At 54.7% G+C, this 27,241-nt stretch overlaps 2 protein-coding genes and 2 long non-coding RNA genes across 5 annotated transcripts in view; 1 reads left to right on the forward strand and 3 right to left on the reverse strand.

Annotated features, from left to right (window-relative positions):
* LOC128778030 (uncharacterized) overlaps positions 1 to 27,241 on the reverse strand; it is a 250,161-nt gene that overhangs the window by 205,705 nt on the left and 17,215 nt on the right. The gene's annotated exons all lie outside the window — the stretch shown is intronic.
* On the forward strand, positions 901 to 7,778 carry LGALS4 (galectin 4). The gene is made up of 9 exons (XM_019432199.2): positions 901 to 1,032; positions 1,333 to 1,421; positions 2,729 to 2,933; positions 5,222 to 5,356; positions 6,512 to 6,550; positions 6,739 to 6,768; positions 7,047 to 7,135; positions 7,278 to 7,443; positions 7,525 to 7,778. Exons 1-9 carry the CDS (start codon positions 988 to 990, stop codon positions 7,669 to 7,671), a joined length of 945 nt encoding a protein of 314 aa, XP_019287744.1. The 5' UTR covers positions 901 to 987; the 3' UTR covers positions 7,672 to 7,778.
* On the reverse strand, positions 16,084 to 18,351 carry LOC128778029 (galectin-7-like). 2 transcript variants are annotated; one of them, XM_053905988.1, is made up of 4 exons: positions 18,322 to 18,351; positions 17,829 to 17,917; positions 16,856 to 17,057; positions 16,084 to 16,299 (listed from the first exon to the last, which is right to left on the reverse strand). In XM_053905988.1, exons 1-4 carry the CDS (start codon positions 18,334 to 18,336, stop codon positions 16,186 to 16,188), a joined length of 420 nt encoding a protein of 139 aa, XP_053761963.1. In that variant the 5' UTR covers positions 18,337 to 18,351; the 3' UTR covers positions 16,084 to 16,185. The 2 variants fall into 2 exon arrangements, with proteins under 2 accessions (XP_053761963.1, XP_053761962.1); XM_053905987.1 differs by lacking the exon at positions 18,322 to 18,351 and having other exon boundaries at positions 17,829 to 18,215.
* Positions 23,841 to 27,164, reverse strand: LOC109256647 (uncharacterized). The gene is made up of 2 exons (XR_002075731.2): positions 25,111 to 27,164; positions 23,841 to 24,757 (listed from the first exon to the last, which is right to left on the reverse strand). It is a non-coding gene; the product is annotated as an uncharacterized LOC109256647 (long non-coding RNA).

Below are 27,241 nucleotides of genomic sequence, written 5' to 3' on the forward strand. Positions count from 1 at the left end.
CTATATGCCAAGTCCTGTTCTGAGCATTTATTCCCTGAGTGACTCCTTTCAAGGCTTCTATGAGGTCGATACTACTAATAATCCCCCTTTTACAGTTGGGCAAATCGGGAAATTGAGGTTCAGGCCAAACTAATGCAAGACCAAACAGCCAGGAAGTGGCCAAGGCAAGATCTGAACCCAGCACCCCTGGCTCCAGAAGTCGTGATCTGTGCAGTCCAGGGCACCCGGGTGGCTCATTCGGTCGGGCAGCCGACTTCAGCTCTCGTGGTTTGTGAGTTCGAGCCCCGCGTCCGGCTCTGTGCTGACAGCCCGGAGCCTGCTTGGGATCTGTGTCTCCCTTTCTCTGCGCCCCTCCTCCTGCTCGTGCCCTGTCTGTCAAAAATGAGGAAATGCTAAGAAATTTTTTAATTAATTATTTAATTAATTAAAAACTATACAGTCCAGTGTGCACGGGTCCGGCATGCAGTGGGCATGCAAATGCCTTCCGCAGTTCCTAAGAGTGTCCAGGGCATCCAGCTCCTCCCTGCTTTCACCCACTCCCATTGCCCATCTGTCACAGGTCGCGCCTGCAGCCTTGCCCTGCCCAACCCTCCTGGACTCACCCTCCCTCTGCTAACAAAGGTCTGGGCAGGCTTTTATGGGCTCTGATAAGGCCCTGGCGGGGCTGAAGTTCACTACACTTCCTCTTTGCGGAAGGGCCTGAAGGAGGGGGCTCTGACCTGAGTCCTCCTGACCTGACCCAGATAGATGAACTGGGTTCTGACTGGTTACCAGTGAGGCTAGTAAGAAAAGGGACACAAGGGGGTGCCCTAGAAAAAGATGGGAGCCGGGAATGCCCCGGAAGAGGGGCCCTGTGGACCCTGCCCCGCCAGCCACTCCCTTATCCTCGGGTATAAGAGCCACCCCCCTCCTGCCATCTGCCACCATTCCCCACTCCTGCACCTCTTCTCACCGGACGACGACGAGCCACCAGCCCTGCCTCTCAAGATGGCCTATGTCCCTGCACGCGGCTACCAGCCCACCTACAACCCGGTGAGATAGAGGCTCAGGCCCCAACCGCAGGCCCCAGCTTAGTTTCACCCTGAACCTCACACACCAATTTCCTCTCATCCTGATTCCTCAGAGGTGCCCCCGCCCCCAACCTTGACTCTGATTTACCCGATACTGACCCTGGGGCTTGATTTACTCCCATCCTGACGCCCTGGCTCTTCATATCCACACCTGACGCTCGGCTCTCTTCACCTTCCCGCGGACCCTTCACCCCTAGTGTCCCAATGAGAGTGCGGGGGGCTTCTCGATGAGGGGTAAAGCCTCACCAGACCACTTCCACAGACTCTGCCCTATAACAAGCCCATCCCGGGTGGTCTCTGCATCGGAATGTCTGTTTACATCCAAGGAGTGGCTAGCGAGCACATGAAGAGGTAAGGCACTCCCCTCCAGCCAGGCTAGGCTAGGAGGGGCTACAAACAGGGGCTTCCGCCCTAATGCAGAAGACCTTCTTCCTTCCTGCTTGGAAAGGGGAGCTCTGTGCCCCTGCACCCCATGGCCAAAGATCAGCCCTAGCCCCTGGGACGTCCAGGACTTGGTGACCAGGAGCAGGGAGCCTGGGGGCTGGGAGGCATCAGGGAGGCTCACGGAGAGAGGCAGCCCAGCCCGGGAGCTGGGATGTTGGACTGGAATTGATGGGCGTGATAGCATGAATTCAGATCACAGGCTCTGAGCTCGGCCTGGCCAGCTCTGTGACTGGCCAACCGTGTGACCGGGGAAAGGCACCATGCCTCTCTGTGCTTTAGATTCCCGGCTGTAAAACGGGATTGTCTTGAGGGTTCAATGTGTAAAACTGGAAAGTAAGCACTAAAATAAGTCTTAACATTTTTTTAGGGCCTTAAAATGGTGATAAAGATGGAAGCGAGCTGAAGGCATTGTTGTTTCTCGCTCGTTGGTTTTTTGGTCATTTTGGGCCCACTGTGTGCCTAGGCACTGGGGACAGAGCAGTCGACAGGCCCAAGATGGAGCTGACATCCTAGTAGAGCGGAGAGGTGAAAGACAAAAATCAAATCTGTAATCAAAATCAAAAATCAAAGTGGTGATAAGTGCTAAGCAGACAAACTGGGAAAGGAGTTGGGGAATGGATGTGGGGGGGAGGGACCCTGTGGCATTGTCCCTTTAAATAGGGTAGCGGGTGGGAACCCTTCAAAGACCCACAGAAGAGGAGGGAGGGAGCCTGGGAGTATAGGCGGATAGAAAGAACAGCCCTTGCAAAGGCCCTGAGGTGGGGGTGTGTGTGCCCAGTTGGAATAACTTCAGGGATGCTGGCCTGAGGGAAGGGGTGGGTCGTGTGGGTTCCTAGGTCCCCCCTGGCTGCTGGTGGGGAAAGGCCTCCAGGTCAGGGAGGGAGCAGAGAGGTTCCTAGGACAATGCCCGGCCCTTGGAAATGCAGGAGTCCCAGCTGTAGTCTTATTTAAAGTTGGCAGGGGCTGGGGGGGGCGGTGGTCTGGTTAAGGGAAGGGAATGAGCACGGCAGTCCTCCTGGACTCCAGGGCACTACCCCCGCCCCCCTCTCTCTGGTCAGCAGTGCCCAAGTGTGCTGTCCCGTTTTGTCGTTCCCCAACCCCCCTCCAGCCCCGTCAGGGAAGTGAGAACCCGGTAGGTCTGAGCGGGCTTCCAGGAGGAGGGCCCGGTGAGCAGGCAGGTGGGGCCGGGGGAACAGCCCTTCCTGTCCCACCAGGTTCTCCGTGAACTTCGTGGCGGGGCAGCACGCGGGGTCAGATATCGCCTTCCACTTCAATCCCCGCTTCGATGGCTGGGACAAGGTGGTCTTCAACTCCATGCAAGGCGGCAAATGGGGCAGCGAGGAGAAGAAAAGGAGCATGCCTTTCCGCAAGGGCACCGCCTTTGAGCTGGTGTTCATGGTCCAGGCCGAGCACTACAAGGTCTGAGCTTGGGGGCGGGGCCTCCCTCCTCCCTAACCCCCCTTCCTCCTCCCCGCTGCCTCCCTCTCCCTCCCTCTCCACCTTCCTTCCTCCCTCTCTTCCTCTCTTCCAGCTGTGCCTCCCCCTGCTCCCCCCTCCTCCCCTTCCCTACTTCTCCCCCTTCTCCCCCTCCTCCTCCCCTCCTCCCTCTCCCCTCCCCCTTCCCACCTCACTTTTTTCTTTTCCTTCTTTCCTGCCTATTAAACATTTTTTCTCTTAAACAATTTTTTTTTTTTTTCTCACGTTCCTCATTCCTATTCCTCTACTGTGGGCAGCCTTGTCATGTTTAACGTAGATCGCTTTGTTCCTCTGCATTCTTGCAAAATGCGTATTCTTGCTCTTTCTTCTGGAGAATTCTGAACATACACAAGAGGAGGCGCGGGTGCAGTGACCCGCTGGTCCCCTTGGCCAGCTCCAGTGGTCGTGAGCTCCAGGCCCCTGTGTTTGCATCCTTCCCTGACGCTTCCCTCTCATCTGATTTAAAAGCAAATCCCAGATATAATTTCGTTCATAAATATTTCAGTGCTTAAGAACATAGTCAGAAGGCCGTTACCATACCTCAAGCACTGACAATTCTTCCTGGGGTCCTCACATCCTGTCAGCCATCCGGTGACCTCATAAATACCTTAAGGTGTGTTGTTGTTTTATTTTTTATTTATTTAAAAAAAATTTTTTTAATGTTTATTTTTGAGACAGAGAGAGGCAGAGCATGAACGGGGGAGGGCCAGAGAGAGGGGGAGACACAGAATCCGAAGCAGGCTCCAGGCTCTGAGCTGTCAGCACAGAGCCCGACGCAGGGCTCGAACTCACGGACTTTGAGATCATGACCTGAGCTGAAGTCGGACGCTTAACCGACTGAGCCACCCAGGCGCCCCACGTGTTGTTGTTTTAAAGTTTGTTTTGAGAGAGAGAGGGAGCATGAGGGCAAGGGCTCAAGCAGAGGAGGGGCAGAGAAAGAGGGAGCGAGAGAGAATCCTGAGCAGACTCCGCACTGTCAGCACAGAGCCCAACACAGGCCTCGAACCCACGAACTGTGAGATCATGACCTGAGTCTTGTCTGCACTTTGACTCCGCCTCCGGATAAGGCCCACACTCTGTGACTACTATGATGCAAGTATTTTTTTAAGTTTATTTGATTTTTGGGAGAGAGAAAGAGAGCACGTGCTCGCGTGCCAGTGGGGAAGGACCAGAGAGAGGGAGACAGAGAATCCGAAGCAGGCTCTGAGCTGTCAGCACGGAGCCAGAGATGGGGCTCGAACCCACGAACCGAACCATGAGATCATGACCCGAGCTGAAGCTGGACGCTTTCACTGACTGAGCCACTCAGGTGCCCCTATGCAAGTATTTTTAATTTTCTTAATTTTTTTAATTCTTTTAAGCTTTATTTACAACAAATTTTTTATGCCTGTTTATTTTTGAGAGGGAGAGAGAAAGAGGGTGAGCGGGGGAGGGGCAGAGAGAGAGAGAGACACCGAATCCGAAGCAGGCTCCAGGCTCCGAGCTGTCAGCACAGAGTCGGACGCGGGGCTCGAACCCACAAACCGTGAGATCGTGACCTGAGCCGAAGTCGGACGCTTAACCGACGGAGCCACCTGGGTGCATCGCAAGTATTTTTTAAAACGTGTTACTGAAGTGCACAAAAGAGTGCGAGCCATGTGTACAGAGCTCGCTGGTGTTTCACAAAGACAACACACCCGTGGCACCAGCACCTAAGTCCAGAAATAAGACTCCTCCGGAGCTGGCTGTCAGCCCCATGCCCCCTGCCTGGCGCCATAAATAGAACCGTGAGGACACCAAGGACGCTGAGATATGATAACAAGGCTCCACACAGGATTTCCACAACGCCTTTGACATGCCTGGCTGGGTTTTAATGTTCCCATCAATCCCAGGGTGAGCCTCCAAAGGCTCAGAGAGGTGGAATGACTTCCCCGAGGTCACACAGCCAACGCGTCAGAGCTAGACTCGGGCCCATCTCCTTTGGCGCCGAAACCAAAACTCTGACTTGATTATCTCGCCATCGCTCTCCTGACTACATTCTCCATTGTCTCCCAGCCACCGGTCTCTGAGCTGCCCCTTGACCCCGCCTTGACCTCCGACCTGCAGACTCCGAGATTCCTGACTCTGTGGCTATCCCAGCTCGTCGTCCCCAAGACGCGTCTCCGAGTTAAAAAGATCTCTGTTCCCTGCTTCCTGTTTCTGCTTTCCCAAGGTCATGGGGGCTGACTCTGACCTCACCCCCTGCCCTCCAGGTGGTGGTAAATGGAAATCCCTTCTATGAGTTTGGGCACCGGCTGCCCCTGCAGATGGTCACCCACCTGCAAGTGGATGGGGACCTGGAGCTTCAATCAATCAATTTCATTGGCGGCAACGCCCCGCCAAGCCAGGTGGGTGGTGTCTCCTCACTTATGTGCCTGCTTCCTTCCTTAATTCATTCCCTCACCCCTTTATGTCCCCGAGCACCTGCTCCGTGCCAGGCCCTTCGCTGGCTGAGCCACAGACTCAGAGGCAACTAAGACAATCCACTGGGAAGACAAGACATTTCCCCAGGCAGTGTTGGCTCTAGGCGGTCAAGGCCGGGGTGGGAGACAGGAGGTTTGGGGAGTCCGAGGGGAAGGCTTCCGGGAGGAGGAGGAAGTCCGTCAGCTGAGTCAAGGAGCAAAGATAAGGAGGAACAAAAGCCACTTGGAAGAGTAGGCGAGTCCATGAGAAGTTACCCAACATTGCTAGTCACCGGAGAGAAACTCACTTCCAGTCACAACGAGCTACCTCCCCCCGCCCGGCGAGAAGAGCTATCAAGGGAAAGGCACACAATACCGAGTGTGGGCGAGGCTGGGGAACTGGCCCGACACTCCCCTGGAAATGACTGGGCAGCGTCTGCGAAAGCTGAGCGGAGACACACGGGATGACCTAGAAACCCCATTCCCACGTCCACAGTGAACAGACAGGCACCAAAACACCCATAGCAGCACTTGGACTCTAGACGCCAGCCATGTCCTTCGGCTGAGGGCTCTCTACTCCCCAGCCTGTACGCCCCCGTCCCCCACCTCCTCGGGGAAAGTGCTCTGATGATCATCGGACCCATTTTACAGATGGGGGAACCGAGGCACAGAGACAGGAGGGAGCAGGACCAGGGAGGGTGCAAGAGTAGAATGCACCAGGCTCACCCTAAAGGGGTGGAGGGTCACTGTGTCCCGAAGATCCCTAAACGTGGCAATTTCCTCTCCATTAATGAGCCACCTGGGTGCCACTCTTTGACCCCAGAGTTCTCTTGGACCGCGGTCGTGGGGCTGCCCTGGGCAGGCATCCTTGACACCCCCCACCCCCAGGCCCTAGTTTAGGGTCTCCCTCATTGCCTGCCTTCCTACACACATTGCCTTTGTGCCCACAGACACCCATGGGCACGCCGGCAAACCCAGTAAGTACCTGTCGATGGGTGATGGAATTCTTGTGGTGGGGGCTTGGTGGCCTGAGGAGGTCTTGGGGCAGCTGAAGGACCCCCAGCCCCCCTCACCATTTCTGCCTTCCATTCATCTGTATAGGGTCCTGGACACACCCAGCAACTGCCAAGTAACCTGCCTGTAAGTGGGAGAATTGGGTGGCCACTTGGGGTGGGGGGGAGGGGTGGTGAGAAGTGCGAGGGGGGTCAAGGAGGTGGGCCCCCCAGTTGTACTAATCCAGCACCCAGAGATACACCTGCATATAGTTGGTGTGCCATAAATATTTGTCAAATATTCTAGAATAACACCTCTCCTTCCTCACCTCACAGACCATGGAGGGACCCCCAATCTTCAACCCGGTAACGTGTCCCGTGGGCATTTAGGGCTCTGTGGTGGGCAGTTTGTGGGGAAGCCGGAGCCGACGGTGGGCAGGGGGGCTCTGAGAGGGTGGGAAATAGAGTGGGCAGAGGGTGTTGGGGCGGGAGGCGGGGAGAGGGTGGGGTTGGTGGCCAGAGTGAGGAGGGGACGGGAGTTGGGGATATTTCCTAGGAGTGGGCACCCATCTCTGAAAATTTGTCCCTGCCTCTGGCTTCTGGTGACCTGAGAGGTGACAGGACCCCATGTTCTCCTCCCACAGCCCGTGCCATTCAGAAGGATCTTGCAAGGGGGGCTTACAGCCCGAAGAACCATCATAGTCAAGGGCTTTATACCCCCTACAGGCAAGAGGTACCCAGTCTGCACTGAAGCGGGGATCCTCAGCCCGCTTCCTCCTTCAGACCCAGGAGTCTGGGCCCCGGCCCCCTCCTCCCTCGGAGAACCAGGCACTGGCCCCCGTGTGACTCCCACCTCCTTCCCTCTCTGCCTTCAGCTTTGCGATCAACTTCATCGTGGGGTCCACGGGGGACATGGCTCTGCACATTAACTCCCGTCTGACTGAGGATACCGTGGTCCGGAACAGCTACCTGAATGGTTCGTGGGGATCCGAGGAGAAGAAGATCTCCTACAACCCATTTGGTCCTGGGAAATTCTTTGATGTGAGTCGGGGGTCTCTTTCGCCCCCTTCCCTCCAGAGCCTGTGTCCTGGCCCTAGCCTCAAGCCTGCCCTCTCCCTGCAGCTGTCCATTCGCTGTGGCATAGATCGCTTCAAGGTTTACGCCAACGGCCAGCACCTCTTCGACTATTCCCATCGCTTCTCGGCCTTCCAGAACGTGGACGTCCTAGAGATCCAGGGTGATATCAACTTGTCCTACATCCAGATCTGATCTACTCCCAGAGCCATAACTCTTGGGGACACAGAGAGAAAGAGCCCACAGGACTCTCTTCTAAGCCCTTAATAAAATGTCTGAGGGTGTCTCATGCGTGTCCGTAACGTCCGTATCGCTGTTCCTTCCTTCCTTGGTTCGATCATACACTGTCCATTCAGCCACCTCATCACCTGTCCATCGATCTTCCCATCACAATAAATCTAGGAATATTCCAGACACAGATCTTGGGCTTGAAGTGTATCAACTCATTTGCTCCTCACAAAAACACCAGGAGATAGGAACTATTATTATCGTACTTCTGGAAAAGATGAGGAAACAGGCAAATTAAAATAAAGCAGGGGCGCCTGCGTGGCTCCGTCAGCCGGGCTGAGAGCTCAGAGCCTGGAGCCTGCTTTCGATTCTGTGTCTCTCTCTCTCTCTCTCTGCCCCTCCCCTGCTCACGGTCTGTTTCTCTCTTTCTCTCAAAAAAAAAAAAAAAAAGTTAAATAAACATTAAAAAAAATTTTTAAGTAAAGCAAATTGCCCAAGGTCACACGGCACATAAATGGCAGAATGAGGATTCAAATCAAGGTGGTCTGGCTACACTCTTAGTCACTATACAACCCATTTTTCCATCCGTCCATGTATCCACCTGTCCATTCATCCATCGCCACATCCATAAATCTCTCCAAACATCCATCCAAGCATATGTTCATCTATCCACCTAAATACACAGTCGAGGACGCCTGGCTGGCTCCGTCGGTGAGGCAGTAACTCTTGACCTCGAGGTTGTGAGTTCGAGCCCCACACTGGATGTAGAGATTACTTTTTTTTTTTTAATTAAAAGAAATTCTTTTTAGAACTTTTATTTATTTACTTTGAGAGAGAGAGAGAGAGAGAGAGAGAGACTCCCAAGCAGATTCCATGCTCAGTGTGGAGACTGACACAGGGCTCCATCCCACAATCCTCGCATCGTGACCCAAGAGGAAATCAAGAGTTGGACGCTCAACTGACTGAACCACCCAGGCACCCCAGAGATTACTTAAAAATTTTTTTTTTAAATCTAAAACACAAAAAAGCAAATAAACATCCAACCATTCGTCCACTCACCGTCACCTAACTCTCCACCTATCCAGCCGTTTGTACATCCATTCATCATCCAACCCTTCACTCAGCCATCTGACCATCCATCCATTCAAACATCTAACCATTTGTTTATTCACTCATCCATCTGTCTGTCCATTCAGCCATCCTTACATCCAACTTGCATTCACTCATTCATCTGTTCATCCCTCCAATTGTCCGTGCAATTCTCTGCCTTCCATCACATCCATCCATCCATCGATCCATCTATCCATCTCTCCATGCACCATTGATCCCTCTGACTAGGCATCGATTTCTTCATTCTCTACCTATCATGTCATCCATCCATATCTTTATGATATATTCTTCTATTCATTTCCAACTATTTGTCTGTTCATTTACCATTTCCTCTCTCCATCTGTCCACTAACCATCTACCATCCAGCCAATCATCCTCTTACCACCGCACCCTTGCATGGATTTAATCATTTGTTCATTTGTTTACACTTTCATTCACCCATTCATTCATTCCTTTGTCATTTCCTCACTTACTTGTTCACATATCCATTTATTCAGGCATTTCTCCGTGTCTATTCATTTGTTCGTTCATTCATTCATTCTGTTTATTGTCTCATTTATTCCCCTAATCTAGTTCTCAAATGTGGCTATACATCGCAATCATCTGGAGAGATTTAATTAGAAAAAATTTTTTTAGAGAGGGGGAAGGGGCAGAGCGGGGGGTTGGGGGGGGGGAATAGAGGATCCAAAGCGGGCTCCTCGCTGACAGCAGGGAGCCCCATGTGGGGCTCTAACTAACCAACTAAGAGATTATGAAGTTGGATGCTTAGGGCAGCCACTACCCAGGTTGGCATGTCCCAGGGATGGCAGCGGAGGAACAAATCAGTAGCAGAGCCTGGAGGGGCTCAGCAAGAGGGATGGAAGAGCTGGAGAGGTCATGTTTGGTTTTCTATCGCTGCTGCAGCATGTTTGAAGAAATATGGCTACAGACTTGCCAAAGTTCACAAAAGCCATTAATCTATAGATCCAAGAAGTTTAATGACTTGCAAATAGGATAAATACAAAGAGATCCACACCTAGACCCATTATTGTCAAACTGCTGTAAAAAACATAAAAGACAGAGAAAACCTTGAAAGCAGGAAGTGAAGAACAGCTCGTCTTGTACAGCGTTAACAGCAGTACAATTAATAGCTACCCTTTTGTAGAAACAATGAAGGTCAGGGGCGCCTGGGTGGCTCAATCGGTTATGCATCTGACCTTGGTTTTGGCCCACGTCATGATCTCACAGTTCATGAGTTCGAGCCTTGCATCAGACTCTGTGCTGACAGCGCAGAGCCAGCTTCGGATCCTCCGCCTCCCTCTCTCTCTGCCCCTCCCCTGCTCTCCCTCTCTCTCTCAAAAATAAATAAGCATTAAGAAAAAAAAAAAGCCAAAAAAAAAAAAAAAACAAAAACAACCCAAGGTCTTTGGGATCAGAGAAGATCAGAAAGGAGCTGAGCAGTTTCATGACTCAAGGCGCTAAAAGAAAAAGAAAACTATCAACAAATACTTCTATCTTCAACAAAACTGTATTTCAAAACCGAAAGCAAAATAAGGACAGTCCCAGATAAATGAAAGCTGACAATTCATTGTTAACAGAGCTGCCCTCTAGGGAATGCTAAAGGAAGTCCTTCACACTGAAACTGACATCAAACAGAAACTCAAATCCACGGGGAGAAATGGGCCCCAGAAATTAGAAGTATGTAGATAGATATTTTTTAATGATATAAATATATGTTTTCTGTTTAGTTCTTTTGATTTCTTTTAAAATAGGATTGTATAAAGTGAAGGTGATAATACTAGGTTGTAGGGTACATAGCACATCTCTATGTTACGTATATAATAATTATAGCACACAAGGAGGGGAGGGGATAGGGATGTACGGAGCAATGCTGCTATATTTTACTGGAATTAAATCAGTTTTGGGGCGCCTGGGTGGCTCAGTGAATTAAGTGTCCGACTCTTGATTTCAGCTCAGGTCATGATCTCACGGTTTGTGAGTCTGAGCCCTGCGTGGGGCTCCATGCTGTCAACATGGAGCCAGCTTGGGATTCTCTCTCTCTCCCTCTCTCTGCCTCCTCCCTGCTCACGCTCTCTCTCTTTCTCTCTCTCAAGATAGATAAATAAACTTAAAAAAATCTTTAAAAGAAAAATGAAGTTGACCGTCATAAGTAAAGAGGTACATTGTAATCACTAGAGTGACCACTCAAAAACCAGCTTTCAAAAAATACTGCTAAAAAAACCAATAGAGGAATTTAAACGGTCCACTAAGAATTGTTTAACACAAAAGAAGGTAGTGACAGATTAACAGAGAGTAAAAACAGAGAGCAAAAAAGGCAGCCGTAAAGCCAGCTGTATCAATAATTACACCAAGTGTAAATGAAATAAATACTCCTATCAAAGGGCAGAGATTGCACTAACGAATCGAAAAAGCAGCCATTAGGCAATGCGGACATGCAGAAGCCTGGCTGTGTTCCCATAAAACTTGAGTCACGGGGGCGTCTGGGTGGCTCAGTCAATTGAGACTCCGACTTCAGCTCAGGTCATGATCTCATGGTTCGTGAGTTCAAGTCCCTCATCAGGCTCACTGCTGTCAGTGCAGAACCCGCTTCAGATCCTCTGTGTCCCTCTCTCTCTACCCCTCCCCTGTTCATACTCTGTCTCTCAAAGATAAATAAAACATTACAAAAAAAAAAAAAAAAAACCTTTGAGTTATGGGTACTGAGACTTGAATTCCATATAATTTTTAGTGTTTTAGTGTTTTGAAATATCCTTTCTTTTATGTTTTCACCTATTTAAAAATGTAAAACCTATTCTTAGCCTGTGAGCCATACTCAATCAGGCAATGGGTGAGTTTGGCCACAGCCATAGTTTGGAAAGCTTCTTTCAGATGATTGCAACTCCACATATGTTTGAATGTAACTCCATGGAAGATCAGAGCCACACCACCTAAGTAGGCCACTCCTGGATCCTAACTTCAGAAACCGTGTAAGATCATACAAATTTTATGGTGCTGAGTTACGGGCTAACAGAAGCCTGCTTCTGTTTCTGTGTCTCCCTCTCTCTCTGCCCCTCACCCATTTGCACTCTGTCTCTCTCTGCCTTTCAAAAAAAAATGAATACATGTTAAAAAAAATTTTTTTTTAATAATAAAAAAAAGAAAGCAAGATCCAAGTATACGCTGTTTATAAAAGACACACTTTGGGGGAGCCTGGGTGGCTCAGTCGGTTGGGCGACTGACTTCAGCTCAGGTCATGATCTCTCAGTTTGTGAGTTCAAGCCCCACATTGGGCTCTGTGCTGACAGTTCAGAGCCTGGAGCCTGCTTCGGATTCTGTGTCTCCCTCTCTCTCTGCTCCTCCCCAATTACATTCTCTCTCTCTCTCTCTCAAAAATAAATAAACATTAAAAAAGATTAAAAGAAAAGACACACTTTAGATCTAAGACACCAGTAAGTTGAATATAAATGGAAGAGAAAAGATATATCATGCCAAGAGTAACCATGAGAGAGTAAGAAGGACAGAATTACTCTCAGACACAATAGATGTAAAAGAAATTGTACTAGAGACAAAGAGGGACATTTTGTAGTGATAAAAGGGACAATCCATCAGATACACACACACACACACACACACACACACACACACGTACATGTATAGTAAATATATCATATATATATGTATACATATCAAGTAAAAACGTATATTTACAAGAGATCTCAAAATGCATGACAAATAGACTATTGAACAGCTATTAAGTTGTAGTAACCCTCTTTTAGCAACTGATAGAACAACCAGACAGAAATTAGTAAGGATTGAGACACTATCAATCACTTTACCTAACAGCTAACACTCCGCTTACCAAAAGCAGGACACACACACACACTATTTTCAAGCACGCTTGGAAATTCTCCAGAGAAGACCATAAAATAAGGCCATAAGTCGTAATAAATGTATGCAAATTGAAATCATAGAAAGTATGTTCTCTGACCTTAACGGAATTATGTTGGAAGCCAACCATAAAGAGAAATTTAGGAAATCTCCAAGTATGTAGAAATTAAACACCCTTCTAGGGGCGCCTGGGTGGCTCAGTTGGTCGAGCGTCCGACTTCAGCTCGAGTCATGACCTCACAGTTCATGAGTTTGAGCCCCCACATCAGGCTCTCTGTTGTCAGCACAGAGCCCTATTTGGATCCTCTGTCCCCCTCTCTCTCTGCTCCTCCCTGCTCACTCTCTATCTCACAAAAATAATAAACATTAAATAAAAACACCCTTCCAGATGACCCATGTGTCAAAGAAGAAATCAAGAGCTGGGTCGCCTGGTGGGCTCATTCCATAGAGTGTGACTCTTGATCTCGAGGTCATGAGTTTGAACCCCATGTTGGGTGTAGACATGACTTAAAAATAAAATCTTAATGGGGCGCCTGGGTGGCTCAAGTCGGTTGAGTGTCTGACTTCGGCTCAGGTCATGATCTCACCGTTCATGGGTTCAAGTCCTGTGTTGGGGTCTGTGCTGACAGCGCGGGGCCTGGAGCCTGCTTCGGATTCTGTGTCTCCTCTCTCTCTCCCCCTCCCCCACTCTTGCTCTGTCTCTCAAAAATAAATAAATGTTAAAAAATAAAAATAAAAATCGCTAAAAAAAGAAGAAATCAATAGTTAACATTTTTTTGAATCCTTACTACGTGTTAGTCACTGGGCTAACCATTCTTTCAATCCTTAAAACCACCCACTGAAGCAGAGATTCTTATATATCTTTTTACAAGTTTATTTATTTATTAAGATTATTTTATTATTTTTTTAATGCTTGCTTATTTTTTAGAAACAGAGACATAGCATGAGCAGGGGAGGAGCAGAGAGAGGGAGACACAGAATCAGAAGCAGGCTCCAGGCTCTGAGCTGTGCCTGACGCTGGGCTTGAACTCAAGGACTCTGAGATCATGACCTGAGCCGAAGTTGAACACTCAACCAACCGAGCCACCCAGGTGCCCCAAGCCTCCAACTCTTGATCTCAGTTCAGGTCAAGATCTCAGGGTTTGGGGGGTGCCTGGATGGCTCAGTCGGTTGGGCGGCCGACTTCGGCTCAGGTCACGATCTCGCGGTCCGTGAGTTCGAGCCCCGCGTCGGGCTCTGGGCTGGTGGCTCAGAGCCTGGAGCCTGCTTCCGATTCTGTGTCTCCCTCTCTCTCTGCCCCTCCCCCGTTCATGTTCTGTCTCTCTCTGTCTCAAAAATAAATAAACGTTAAAAAAAATTAAAAAAAAAAAATCTCAGGGTTTGGGAGTTCCAGCCCCACCCCCCACCCCCCCACCCCCCACCCCCCACCTGGGGCTCCATGCTGACAGCCAGGATCCTGCTTGGGATTCTTCCCCTCTCTCTGCTCCTCCCCCACTCCTGCTCTCTCTGTTTCTGTCTCTCTCTGTCTCTCTCAAAATAAATAAACTTAAAAAAAAATGGAGTAGACTCTTTTCTGTCTGGCATACAGAATTAAAATAATTTTTTTTCCTACCACCCATTCCAGAGTATGTTGACAACATGTTTCCTGATCACCTTCAAATACTCTATTGTGTGTTTTCCACAAACAAGAACATTCTCCTGATTGTCCACTCTAAGGCAAAGGTGAAAATCAAGAAATTAACAGGGATAGATCACTACCATCTAATCCGGGGACCCCGACCACCCTTTTTTTTTTTTTTTTTTAATGTTTATTTATTTTTGAGAGATAGAGCACGAACCAGGGACGGCCAGACAGAGAGGGAGACACAGAATCCGAAGTGGGCTGCAAGCTCCAGGCTCTGAGCAGTCAGGACAGAGCTTGAGGAGGGTGGGGAAGAATTGAACTCCCTGAACTGGGAGATCATGACCTGAGCCCAAGTCAGACACTTAACTACCTGAGCCACTGAGGCACCGCTCGGACCACCTTTGCCAGTTGTGCCAATAACTACAATTTCTCTCCACTGCTATCTGTGGAAATTTACACCCTACCCATGTGTTATCTCTAGAAACACTTTTGTTAATTACAAGTACTTGACATTGGCGAATAAAAATGAATGCTAAGTCATTCAACAATGAGCCCTGGGGAACGAGGGGAATTCAGACTTTCTCGGGTCCACCACTGCAAGAGGGGACCCTTCCTTACACCATCCCACCCAGAGAGACGGTCTCAAGGGCTCGGTATGGGGAGGGTGGTTTCCCCGGAAGGATCTCAGGGGCAGAAAATGGGTCCTGAAAAGGCTCAGACCCTACGCTCTGCTTCCTGTCAGGTCAGGAACGGTCCTCTGCTTGTGAGGACTGCAAAGCCCACAGCGGCCCAGGGAAAGGGAGGTCTGTCACCTCTGGGGCGGGCTCCAAGCGTGGGACAGCCCGCCTGGGGCGTGGGTGGGGATTGTCCCGGGCTCTGGATCCTAGCCTATCATGCGACGCTGGAGCTAGGCTACCACACGGCGGGGTCCTGCAGAGACGGGTCCTGCAGGGTGGCGACTCAGCCCAAGACCAGAAATGCACCACTGCGGGTGGGGGGTGACTGGGCGTCTGCGTGTGAGCGCCCACTACCCCGACTCCCTGGTTGTCGCTCGGGCAGGGCCAGGGGCACAGGTAGAAAGAAAGGTGGGAAGGGGGCTCGTGAGCGCGCAGAGACCCAGAGGACTGGTCGCGGTGTCCCCCAGCCTCCCCACCGCGCAACCCCTCCCCCCACTCGTCCCCACGCAGCTCCTCCGGGAGGTGCCGGTTCAGTGCGCGTCTGCCCCGGGGACACGGGCGGGAGCCTGTCCCCACTCCGCCACAGCTGGGAGGCCGGCGACGCCCCATCCGCTGCCCCGCCCACCCCGCCCAGGCCCGCTCCCCGCACCCCAGGCGGGAGAGCGGGGATACAGGTGAGACGAGGAGGGCAGCGGCGCGCGGAGCCCGCACAGGCCCAGGCACCGTCCCCACCATTTCGGGGTCTCAGGGACCAGACGTGCGGGGACTCGTTCGCCCGTTTGCAGACGCAGCGGCTCGGAGCTCCGATGTTCCGCAGAGGGGGCACCGAGGTCAGCTTGAGCCCGCTCCAAACCCCCATCAGCTGTCCCCACCGCACGACCGCCGGGTCGGGCGGGGCCGTCCCGCAAAGCGCCGCTGGACACCAGCCAACGCCCACCCCCACCCGATCGCGACCCTCCGGAGGCGTCCCGGCCACACATTGCCCTCCGAGGCCGCGGGGCCCCACTCCCGCCCCGGCCGCCGCATCGCTGTGACCCTTCGTCAGGGTCTTCCCCGCTCTGAACCTGCTCTCCGCGTCCAGACGAAGGACACCCGGGCACAGACGGGGCGCACACACGCGGGCTGAAACTTTATTTGCCCTCCCGCGCCCGGGACCCGGGACCCCGGACCCCCGACCCCCGACCCCGCCGCCCGCCCGGAGGCTCAGAAGATCTTCACCGACTGCAGCTGCAGGTCCCCGCCCACCTCCAGGAGGCGCACGCGCGCCGGCGGGATCCGGTAGCGGAAGTGGTGGTACTCCGAGTCGCCGACCACCGCCTGCGGGGCCGAGGGGGGCGGGGCGTCAGGGGCCGGGGCCCCGAGTCCCCGGGGCCGAGAGGCGCCCCGATGGCCGTACCTCTTGTCGTGGTCCTCACCTGGGCCACCTGTCTGGCGCGGACGCGCGCTTAAGGCGGTGGCTGTTACGGCCCCGCCGGCGGCGTCCACGGCCTCCCTCCGGCCGCTCGCACTGAACGTGGGGAAGGGCCTGGGCGCTGGACGCTGTGCAGCGACCACTCCCCGCGGACACGCGCGTCCCGGCCCAGTCGCCCAGCCATCGGGGCCCCTGCTCCGGGACACCAGGGCCCCGCTTCCCGCTAGGGGCCACCCACCCTCCGGGCGCTGGGCCCTTGCCGCCCGGTCCCTGCCACGGCCACACCCTTGCCTTCGGGCACACGTGGGCTTGCGCCAGGGGAAGAAGAGGGACGGACCGGACGTGGGCCCCGCCTTGGCCGGGCCTTTGCCCCCCACCTCCACCAAGAGCCTTCCTGGCTTGCCTGGACTGCAGGCGGGGCGGGGGTCTGGGCCCCCGCGCCTGTGGGTGGCAGGGACTCACCTTGAACCCTTCTTCGGTGGCGATGAGGAGCACGTCGAAGGGCTGCCCATGCTGGAAGGGAATGCCTGAGCCGCGCTCCTCCCGGCCCCAGGTGCCCTGCTCCAGGCTGTTGAAGACCACCGTGGACTCGTCCAGCCGCGGGTTGAAATGGAGGGCAGCCTCCCCGCCCGGCCCCTCGCCGCACAGCAGGTTCACATAGAACCTGGTAGTGGGGGGAGGGAGGAGAGGATAAAGGTCACAGGCCAAGAAGCACCCTACCAAGATCAGGGACCAATGTACAGGACTCCCCACCGCCAGGCCGTGCCAATTCATAGGCACCGGAGAAGGTCCCACGCCACAGGGGGAAGGGTTGTGGGCCGGTGGCCAGGGACCCACCCTCCAGGGCGTCCAAAAGCTCCAGGGACCCTGAACCCGCGTGCACCTAGCGAGGGTCACTATGCTATGGCCCCGGGTGCCCCTCATTTCCAAAGCCTCTAACGTTTGCCGTGGAGTCACGATGCTGACGGCCAGGGTGCTCTCTGTTCCTAGGGCATCCCCGTTGCCAGAGGGCTGGGCACAGCACCACGGGCCCGCACCTTTGCAGGCACCGCAGATTCCCAGGAAGCCTGCCCTTCCCAGACCCGGAAGTCCTACGACCGACCGCTTCGGCCTCCCAGGTGCCCAGGGCACCTCCAGATCGCAAGACTTCTTTCCAGGGTTCTGGCATTCAGACTGGGAGCCATAGGACTCTAGATGGGAGCCCTGGGATGGCTCTGGAAGCCCCGGATCCCTAGGGAGACGTAGGGACCCCAGCTACACAGTCACGGGACAAGTAAGCGAAGACTTCAGATTCCAGAAGGTCAGCGATGGCCCGGGGAGTCTAAGACCCTGTGGGCCAAGGTGGCTCTGGTGCCCTCGTGTCTGGGCTGCAAGAAGTCTGAGCCAGCTGAGCCTGGACACCTCCCAGCCTTACCTCTGGGGCCTGGGGTCTCACCTGCCGGCCTTTTCCGGGACGACGCCGCGAATCCTCATCACGGTGCCCACCCGGATGCCCTCCGGCAGCGACATCTTGTGGGGCACGTTCTGCAGGTTCAGCGGCGGGGAGTCCGGAGTCCGAGGGAACCAGGGGCGCGGACGAGAGACACACGTGGGTCGGCCCCAGGCAGAAAGCATCCGGGACCCAGATCGGCAGAATCCGTGAGAAGAAAAGGCCCAGAGACCAAGGAGAGAGAGCCAGAGCCAGACAAAGAGCGGGAGAGCCAACCACGAGGGATCAACGGAGAAAGGGAGAATCCAGAGAGGCAGATGGGAGCATGGGGATGGGTCGGGTCCACCCGGGAGCCACAGCCCAGACCCTTGGTAGCACACCCTGGCACCCACTTTGTCCTTCCCGGCGGGACACCTCAGCCAGGCCCAGCCCCTCCCCGAGTCCGGTGCCGCCTTGGGTCCAAGCCCCCCGGGCCCCGACGCCCCCCGAAGGCACTCACAGAGCTTCCCGCCATGGCTGGGACGCTGGGGCGACAGGCGTGGTGGTGGGTATGGCTGCTGGGACCTTAAATAGAAGCAGAAGCAGGGCGTGGCAGCCCCCGCTGACTCACCCCCAGCCATTTCCACACCCACCGCCCACACCTGGCACAGACCCTGGCCCTGGGGCCACCCGGCGGCCCAGCGCCTTCTTGCTGGGCCCGGGACTTCCCTCCACTCACTGAGGGTTCCCAGTCCACCGCCCGCCCCCTCCGTTGAGCTAAGAATCCTGAAGACAGTTAAGGACCAACTGCCAAGGACAGAGGGCCCCCAGGGGGCCACCATCCAACCCGAGCTATGTCCCTGCCGCTTGGCACAGAGGAAAGGGTCTTTTCCCATTTTATCTTGGACATCTGGGGCCCCGAGAGGCCCACCCGGGGCTGGAAGCGGGGGCCCCTCTCTCCCAGGCTGGGACCTGCGCCTTGGGTGCGGACGCGTCCCCCGAAATTCCAGCTCACGCTCCCTCGCGTGACGGTGACCCCGGCAAGGACAACACTGTGCCCGCGTGGCTCCGGGGGGCAGGACGTGTGCCTGATGAGCCGCGTCTCCCGGGGCCTAGAGCAGCGGCTGGTACACGGTCTGGGCTCCTCAAGTGCGCCTGAAAGACGAATAAGGAGTGACACCAGCGCCTGGTCTGAGGCCCTGGGCGCCTGGCGCACACAGGTCCTTCCCGGGCGCTCACCGCTAGCCGAGCGGGGAAGGGGATCACTCACCCCCACTTCACAGACCAGGAAACAGAGGCTCAGACACGGGAGGCCATTTGCCCGAAGGCGCACGGCCGGGCGATCCCTGGGTGAGTGTCTCTGCCCTTCTTCAACTCTGGCGGGTTCTGCCTTGTTTCTTCTGTCCCTGGGAATGCCCTGGTGTCTCTCCCTGGCCCTCTGGCTCGGACTCTCCCTCCCTCCCGGGTGGCCCTGTCTGCTTCTCTTCCTCAACGCCATGTCTCCTTCCTCCTCCCAGAATGGCTGCCGCTCTCCCAGCCAGGTTCGGGTCAGGGGAGGCAGAGGGGGGCCGTCCTGGGACCCAGCCGCGCCCTGACCCAGGAGCAGCGACGTGGGATCCTCCACTCAGGCCCACAGCCCAAGATTCCGTAGTCCAAGATTCCAGAAGAAGAATCCAGGATGGGAAGGGTGGGGTCAGAGGGAGAATGCTGAAAGAAGGTTCTGGAAGGTAAGGAAGAGGCAGGGTGGGGCAGCCACCCTGAGCAGAACCCCCTCCCAGCAGCCCAGCAGGCCTCCTGTCCACCCCCGCCACCCCCTCCCAGCCTCCACTCCTGCCCCCCCCCCCAAACCCTCCAGGGGGAAGAGGCCTGGGGCAGAGACCAGAATGGAAACTCTGGGTGGAGACAACCAGACTCAGAACCTGATCTGCCACCCGACTGTCCCCCAGGCCTCCCAGACTCTCTCCATCCCCACACCACGTGAGACACCCTGGGGGTGGCAGCGGGCGGCGCAGTTTGGGGGCCAGGACCTCACACAGGGAGGCCGGACAGCTGCGAGGCGGGTGGGGGTGGCTGCAAGCACCCCAGTGTTCAGAGGAGAAGAGGGAGGCAGAGAGTGGGGCACCCTCGCAGCCAAGGTCCCACAGCAGGGAAGCAGCCCGGGGCTGGGCCGGGGCCCAGGTGGGGGCAGGGCTGGTCACCAGGACTTCTGGTAGAGAGGACAGGGGGCCCAAAGCCGGGGCACCCACACCCGGGAGCCGGCGTCCCCGAATCGAATCGTGGGCTCCACCTGTCCCGGATCTCAGGTTCGGGGTGTCCCCCTTGGCTGCCTTGCTCTCCACGTGCTTTTGGGGCCCAACGACTCGTCCTTCCCCTGATGTCTTCTCTGGGGCTGGATGTGTCTTCACAAGCCACCAACCTGCAAGTCCAAACTCGACTGTGACTTCGCTGTGGGCCCAAGTGTCAGCAGTCGATCTGTTATCAGTTGATGGCGGGCTCGTTTCTCAGAAGCCAGGCACGTGCACGCACGTGCCGGAGCCCCATTCTCTGGTGTGGATCATCTCTGCATCGGTTCTGGAATAATACTTTCAGGAGCACTGTTTCCATTCCCAGTGAGTCGTGACCGTGCCTGTGTCTCAGTCCTCGTGCTTTTTCCTGAGTGATGCCTCGCATTCCGAAGACGCTCAGGTTGTAACAGGATGAGGGTGGGATTCGAGAACCGTCCGGACCTGAGCAACCCCCACCCCCACCGAGTTTCCCCGAGCCCCAGAGACAGCCAGCCCCCCTCCGCCCACCCTGCCCGGGACAGCGCTGCCAGTCTGGGCGGCCCGTGGCCACCGTGTCATGTGTCCCGGGAGTGGAGAGGGGTGGCCAGCAGGCTGAGTCGGCGGACCTTCGTCCTCCTGCAGGGAACAACTCTGGTGACTGAAAAGTAACCCCGTGTACCCACCGTGCTTGTGGGCATTGAAACCCCCAGGCTCTCTGCCAGGGTCAGCGTGTTGGGGACTTTGGGCCGGTTTTGTACACGGTGAACATCAGTGCGGGGGCCGCTTTGGTTTTGTTTTGTTTTGTGGAAAGATTTTGGTTTTGAGGTGATCTCCACGCCCGGCGTGGGGCTGGAACTCCCCACCCAGAGATCCGGGGTCCCAAGCTTCACGGAGCCAGCCAGGCGCCCCGCGGGGCTGCTTTGGGTTTGTAAGTGAACCTTCCAAGGAGGAGAAAGACACTGCTCAAATCTGACTCTTTCTTAAGCAGTGAATCCACTGGAAACTTACACTTCTATTTCTGGATAGAATACATTTCCCCAACCCCATCACCGCGGAGGGAAGCATTTTCTGTCATGCTTGCTTCCATTGATAAACTGAGTTCGTTAAACTCTCTTACGTATTTTCAGCCGCATGTGGGATTTACCGTGTTTTTTGCTTTGAAGTTTATTTATTTTGAGAGATGGAGGAAGAGAGAGGGAGGCATGGAGAGAAAGAGGAACACAGAGGATCCCAAGCACTGTCGGGAGGAGCTGGGGGTGGGGCTGGAACCCATGAACCTTGAGATCCTGACCTAAGCCGAAATCTAGAGTTGAGTGCTTAAGGGACTGAGCCAGCCAGGTGCCCCCCCCACCCCGACCATGTATTAAATTTGAAGTGTTTCCCATCGTCCACTCAGTTCTTCCAAGTAATAAGGGATCATTTCCAAGTAATAAGGGGTCCGTTTCCACGCCTGAGGTGGGAGTCCAGTGACCTGTTCTTTCCACCTTTCCTTCTTTCCTCCCCTCCCTCCCTTCACCTCCCCTCCCCTCCCCTCCCTTCCCTTTGCTTTCCTTCCTTGGCTGAGGGATTGGGCCATCAGGTGGGGGGACAGGTGCTGCCTCTTGGTGGGGGGAGGGATGGGGCAGGATAGCAGCCGGGCCGAGGGGAGGGGACGCTCTTCCCGCTGCTGTCGTGTCAGAGGGAGTGAGTGAGGAGGGCGCTCCGAAGGGGGTGGTCCTCAGGACCTAGGGTGGGGGTGAGGGGAGAGGGGCGGCTGGACCTTGGGAACCCAGCCCCAGCAGGGGAGTCGGTGGCGGTGTCTGTGCTGGGGAGGAAAGGGTCCCTGCGGGAGTGACTGCAGGGTGGGTGTCCACCACAGAAGGCGAGTCTCTTCTGTGACATTCAGAGGGAAGAGTTCTAGCATGGAAAGGGGAAAATGACCATGAACCTGACTGGTGGTATTTCATGAGGGGTTTTGGAGGGTGGGGGTGGGGTGGGGGGTTTGCGTCTCCTTAACATCTTTTTTATTACGTTAAAATATAAAAATATGGGTGACTCAGTCGGTTGAGCGTCAGACACTTGGTTTCTGCTCAGGTCATATCTAGGGTCATGGGATCGAGCCTCGGTGCTGAGCACGGAGCCTGCTTGAGATGTTCTCTGTCTCTCCCTCTGCCCTCGCCCCTGCTTGTGCGCTCTCTCTAAAGTAAATAAAATAAAATATATACGTGTGGTGTCTCAATGGGTTGTCTCTCGATCAGATGGGGGTCCCCAAACGTGGGTGAGGATCACGTGGAAGCCAGTGGCATGGAGGTGAAAGGATTCACCTGAGGCAGAACAAAGGCGACGGAAGTTTATTGAACAGGCCCCAAGGGAGCAGCGGTCAGGACAGCAGAGGGGAGGCTGTGTGCAAGGAGGCAGTGGGCGGGGGCGTATTTAAAGCAAGAAGGTGAGGAGGTGTGGGGATGGGGATGTGTGGAATTTCCCCTTTTTTTAATTAAAAAAAATTTTTTGTATATATTTAGAGAGAGAGAGAGAGAGGGGAGAGAGAGAACATGCGCGTGCTTGCACATTAGCACAGAGGGGCAGAGAGAGAGGGAGACACAGAATCCCAAGCAGGCTCCAGGCTCTGAGCTGCCAGCACAGAGCCCTATGCAGGGCTTGAACCCACAAACGAACGGTGAGATCATGACCTGAGCTCAAACCAAGAGTCGGGCGCTGAACCGACCGAGCCCCACCCCCACCCCCCACCCCCCACCCCCACCCCCCCACCCCCCCGCGCCGGGCGCCCCACCATGTTAACCATTTTTCCCGTGTCCAGTTCAGTGGCACAAAATACATTCGCACTGTTGTGTAGCCGTCCTCACCATCCGTCTCCAGAACTCTCTTCATCTTGCAAACCTGTAACTGGACCCGCTAAACACTAACTGCCCGGCCCCCCGCCCCCCACTCCACCCCCCCCTCCTACTTTGTGTCTCTATGAATTTGACCAGGGGCCAGGTAGGAATGCAGCCTTTGCCCGTCTGTGACTGGTGAGTATTCTACACCCAAAGCGAAAGAAATACGGATGTAGAAACGTGTTTGTTGAAGGGTGCGAAACGTGCCACCCCCAAATATGCCCTTTTAGCATAAGGATTATTTTGAACTAATAGCCCTTGCAAAACAGGGGAAGAAGGGCTTTCTACCCTCCCATTTGCTGCCTGAAAACAGGAGATAAAAACTCTCACGTGACAGATACCTACCGTGTGCCAGTAGGAGAGTGACATTCTCATCCTGAGTTGAGACCCAGAGAATTCCATGCAAACAGGCCCTGTGAAAGTGACTCCAAGCGTCCCGCATAACGGCTGGGTTACTTCTCCACAGTTGCCTCTGTCCTTCAACTTAATATGAAAGCACGTGCGCTCAGCCATCCCCTCGAGGCTTCATTTCCTGCTGAGGGCTCTAGTGTGACTTAAACTTAGGTAACCTGTCCGCCTGATACATCAGTTCAAGTCTCGGGCCCAGCGGGAACACTCCTTGGAGGGCAGACGTCCCGTGTTGCCTCCCCTCCGATGGATAGATACGTGTCTGCGTTCATACATCCCCTACCTTGTCCCCCTGACAAGGCCTGGGAGCGGAGCCCGCGCCCAGATCTTGGTTCCTAAGGACTGCACCTTTCTCTGCGAAAGAAATGTGTAGAAAAGGCGGTCTCCAAGGCTCAAATGGGAAGGCATGAGATGTGCCAGGGATGAAGTTTTGGGGTGACGGGGGGCTCGTGGGGTCCCGAGCCGACAGCCAAGAAAGAATTCTCGAAGAGGTCTTTGGTGCAAAAAGGTGATTTTATTAAAGCACGGGGACAGGACCCGTGGGCTGCTGCAGATGTGGGGGGGGGGGGTGACTGTTTTACGGGGTGGGGGGGCGGGTAGATAAAGTCAAGAGAGTTTCCAAAGAGACTTTCACATGCTTACAGTCTTACTGGAGGCCTACCTATTGTCAATCTAAGGCTGTTTTTCCCTCTAGCAAAGCATTAACATTAAGACAGTAGGAAGTTCAGGGTCCCCTGGGTGGCTCAGTTGGTTAAGCAGCCAGGCTCAAGTCGTGATCTCCGTTCGTGAGTTCAAGCCCTGCGATGGGCTCTATGCTGACAGCTTAGAGCCTGGAGCCTGCTTTTGGATTCTGTGTCTTCCTCCCCCATTCCCTCTCTCTCTCTCTCTCTCAAAAATAAACATTAAAAAAACAAAAAAAGACTGTAAGGAGTTCCTGGACTTTAGGCAGGATGGGATTGCCTGTTTCTTATAAACTGGTGGAGACTCTTACCAGTTTAACCATTGTTTTTTTGTCCTTTCCTGTTTTTGGGTAGTGGAGAGTGTGCAAGGAATATCACACATATCCCCCCGGGGGGGGGGGTGCTGTTAACCGGCACCTTGCCCTCAGCTTGCCCCACAGCCCCTCATCGCCTGGAACAGCTTCCTGGGTCGGGAAAGGAGGAAGCGTTCACAGCACTGGGGCTCCTTGGACAGCCCCATGAGTCCATGGGTCCATACTGATGTGGTCTTACTCTGTCGGGGCTGCTATAACAAAAATCCCACCCACCGGCGGCTTACAAACATCAGGAATTTATTTCTCGTGGTTCTGGAGGCTGGGACGTCCACGATCACGGCGCCAGCATATCGGGCGTCTGGTGTGAACCTGACTCCTGGTTCATAGATGGATCCTTCTTGCCCTGTCCTCACATGGCTGCAGGGACAAAGGAGCTCTCTGGGGTCCCTTTAGAAGAACACCAACCCCTGCTCACCAGGGCTCGGACTCCGTGACCTCATGTTCTCCCAAAGGCCCCATCTCCAAATACCATTCCCCTGGGGACGCGGTTTCACCAAGGGAATCTGGGGGCCACAAACATTCAGTCTATAGCAGATGTGCAGGAGGAAACGATAGAAATGATCAAAGTTTGCTGAAGAACGTGAGCTTTGCAAAATTTCCAGGCGCTTCCCACAAAATGCTTACTGATGACACAGGACAAATGGGTAACTTTACGGTGGGGAGGGGAGGCCGGGGAGGTTCCGCTAGTCACGTGATCCAAGACCACTCACCAGCCATGGGACACGCGAGGGGCCAGGCAGCTGGAGGAGGCAGGCGCTGTCGCTTCTGTGGCTCTTCAGCCAACAGTGCCTCACCTGTAGCTGGCGATGAGGGTACATCCGCCTCCAAGCTTCTCAAGTGTCAAGGTCTTGAAACACAAAGGAAGACTGAGGAGCCATTTCAAACTGAAGGCCAAGGAAACCAAGAAAGCCTGACGCCAAATCAAAGCCACGTTCCGATTTCTCCTCTCCAACCCACCCCCCACCCTGGTCCTGAGGACCACACTCCCCAAGCACCCTCCTCACCCATTCCCTCTGACACCACAGTGGAATCGCACCCCCTCATCCCACTAGGGCCACCCAGATCCCCACCCACAAGAAGCAGTGCTGTCCCACCTGAAAGACTCTAGGACCCGATCCTTCAGGTAGGCAAAGGGAGAGGAAGGGAGGCAGGGAAGGGGAAGAGAGGAAGGGAGGGGAGGAGAGGAGAGAGGAGAGGAGTGGAGGGAAAGAGAGGGAAAGGGAGAGGAGGGGAAGGGAGGGGAATGGAAATGAGGAGAGTGGCCAGAGGGGATGGAGGGAAGGGAAGGAAAGGGGAGGGGAGGAGAAAAAAAGGTAGGGGAGGGAGGGGGGGAGAGGAGAAGAAAAGTCGGGGAAGAGAGGAGGGGAAGGTAGGGAGAGAAGGAAGGAGGGAGGGAGGGAGGGAAGGAGGAGGCAAAGGTGGAAGAGGAGGGAGCAAGTCCCTGCACTGCTAAATCCGGTGTGAAGTGAAAAATTACTTATGGCTTAGAAGAATTTATGGACAATGGAAAAACCTAAAACGTAACACAAGCTAAAGTCCCACATGCGGCTGAAAATACGTAAGAGAGTTTAACGAACTCAGTTTATCAATGGAAGCAAGCATGACAGAAAATGCTTCCCTCGGTGGTGATGGGGTTGGGGAAATGTATTCCATCCAGAAATAGAAGTGTAAGTTTCCAGTGGATTCACCGCTTAAGAAAGAGTCAGATTTGAGCAGTGTCTTTCTCCTCCTTGGAAGGTTCACTTACAAAACCAAAGCAGCCCCGCGGGGCGCCTGGCTGGCTCTGTGAAGCTTGGGACCCCGGATCTCTGGGTGGGGAGTTCCAGCCCCACGCCGGGCGTGGAGATCACCTCAAAACCAAAATCTTTCCACAAAACAAAACAAAACCAAAGCGGCCCCCGCACTGATGTTCGCCGTGTACAAAACCGGCCCAAAGTCCCCAACACGCTGACCCTGGCAGAGAGCCTGGGGGTTTCAATGCCCACAAGCACGGTGGGTACACGGGGTTACTTTTCAGTCTCCAGAGTTGTTCCCTGCAGGAGGGCGAAGGTCCGCAGACTCAGCCTGCTGGCCACCCCTCTCCACTCCCGGGACACATGACACGGTGGCCACGGGACGCCCAGACTGGCAGCGCTGTCCCGGGCAGGGTGGGCGGAGGGGGGCTGGCTGTCTCTGGGGCTCGGGGAAACTCGGTGGGGGTGGGGGTTGCTCAGGTCCGGACGGTTCTCGAATCCCACCCTCATTCTGTTACAACCTGAGCGTCTTCGGAATGCGAGGCATCGCTCAGGAAAAAGCACGAGGACTGAGACACAGGCACGGTTACGACTCACTGGGAATGGAAACAGTGCTCCTGAAAGTATTATTCCAGAACCGATGCAGAGATGATCCACACCAGAGAATGGGGCTCCGGCACGTGCGCGCGCGCGCCTGGCTTCTGAGAAACGAGCCCGCCATCAACTGATAACAGATCCACTGCTGACACTTGGGCCCACAGCGAAGTCACAGTCGAGTTTGGACTTGCAGGTTGGCGGCTTGTGAAGACACATCCAGCCCCAGAGAAGACATCAGGGGAAGGACGAGTCGTTGGGCCCCAAGAGCACGTGGAGAGCAAGGCAGCCAAGGGGGACACCCCGAACCTGAGATCGGAGACAGGTGGAGCCCACGATTCGATTCGGGGACGCCGGCTCCCGGGTGTGGGTGCCCCGGCCTCGGGCCCCCTGTCCTCTCTACCGGAAGTCCTGGTGACCAGCCCTGCCCCCACCTGGGCCCCGGCCCAGCCCCGGGCTGCTTCCCTGCTGTGGGACCTTGGCTGAGAGGGTGCCCCACTCTCTGCCTCCCTCT

The sequence above is a fragment of the Panthera pardus genome, unplaced genomic scaffold (assembly GCF_024362965.1).
Source record: "Panthera pardus isolate Hobbes unplaced genomic scaffold, ASM2436296v1 HiC_scaffold_18, whole genome shotgun sequence".
Taxonomy (NCBI): Eukaryota; Metazoa; Chordata; class Mammalia; order Carnivora; family Felidae; genus Panthera; species Panthera pardus.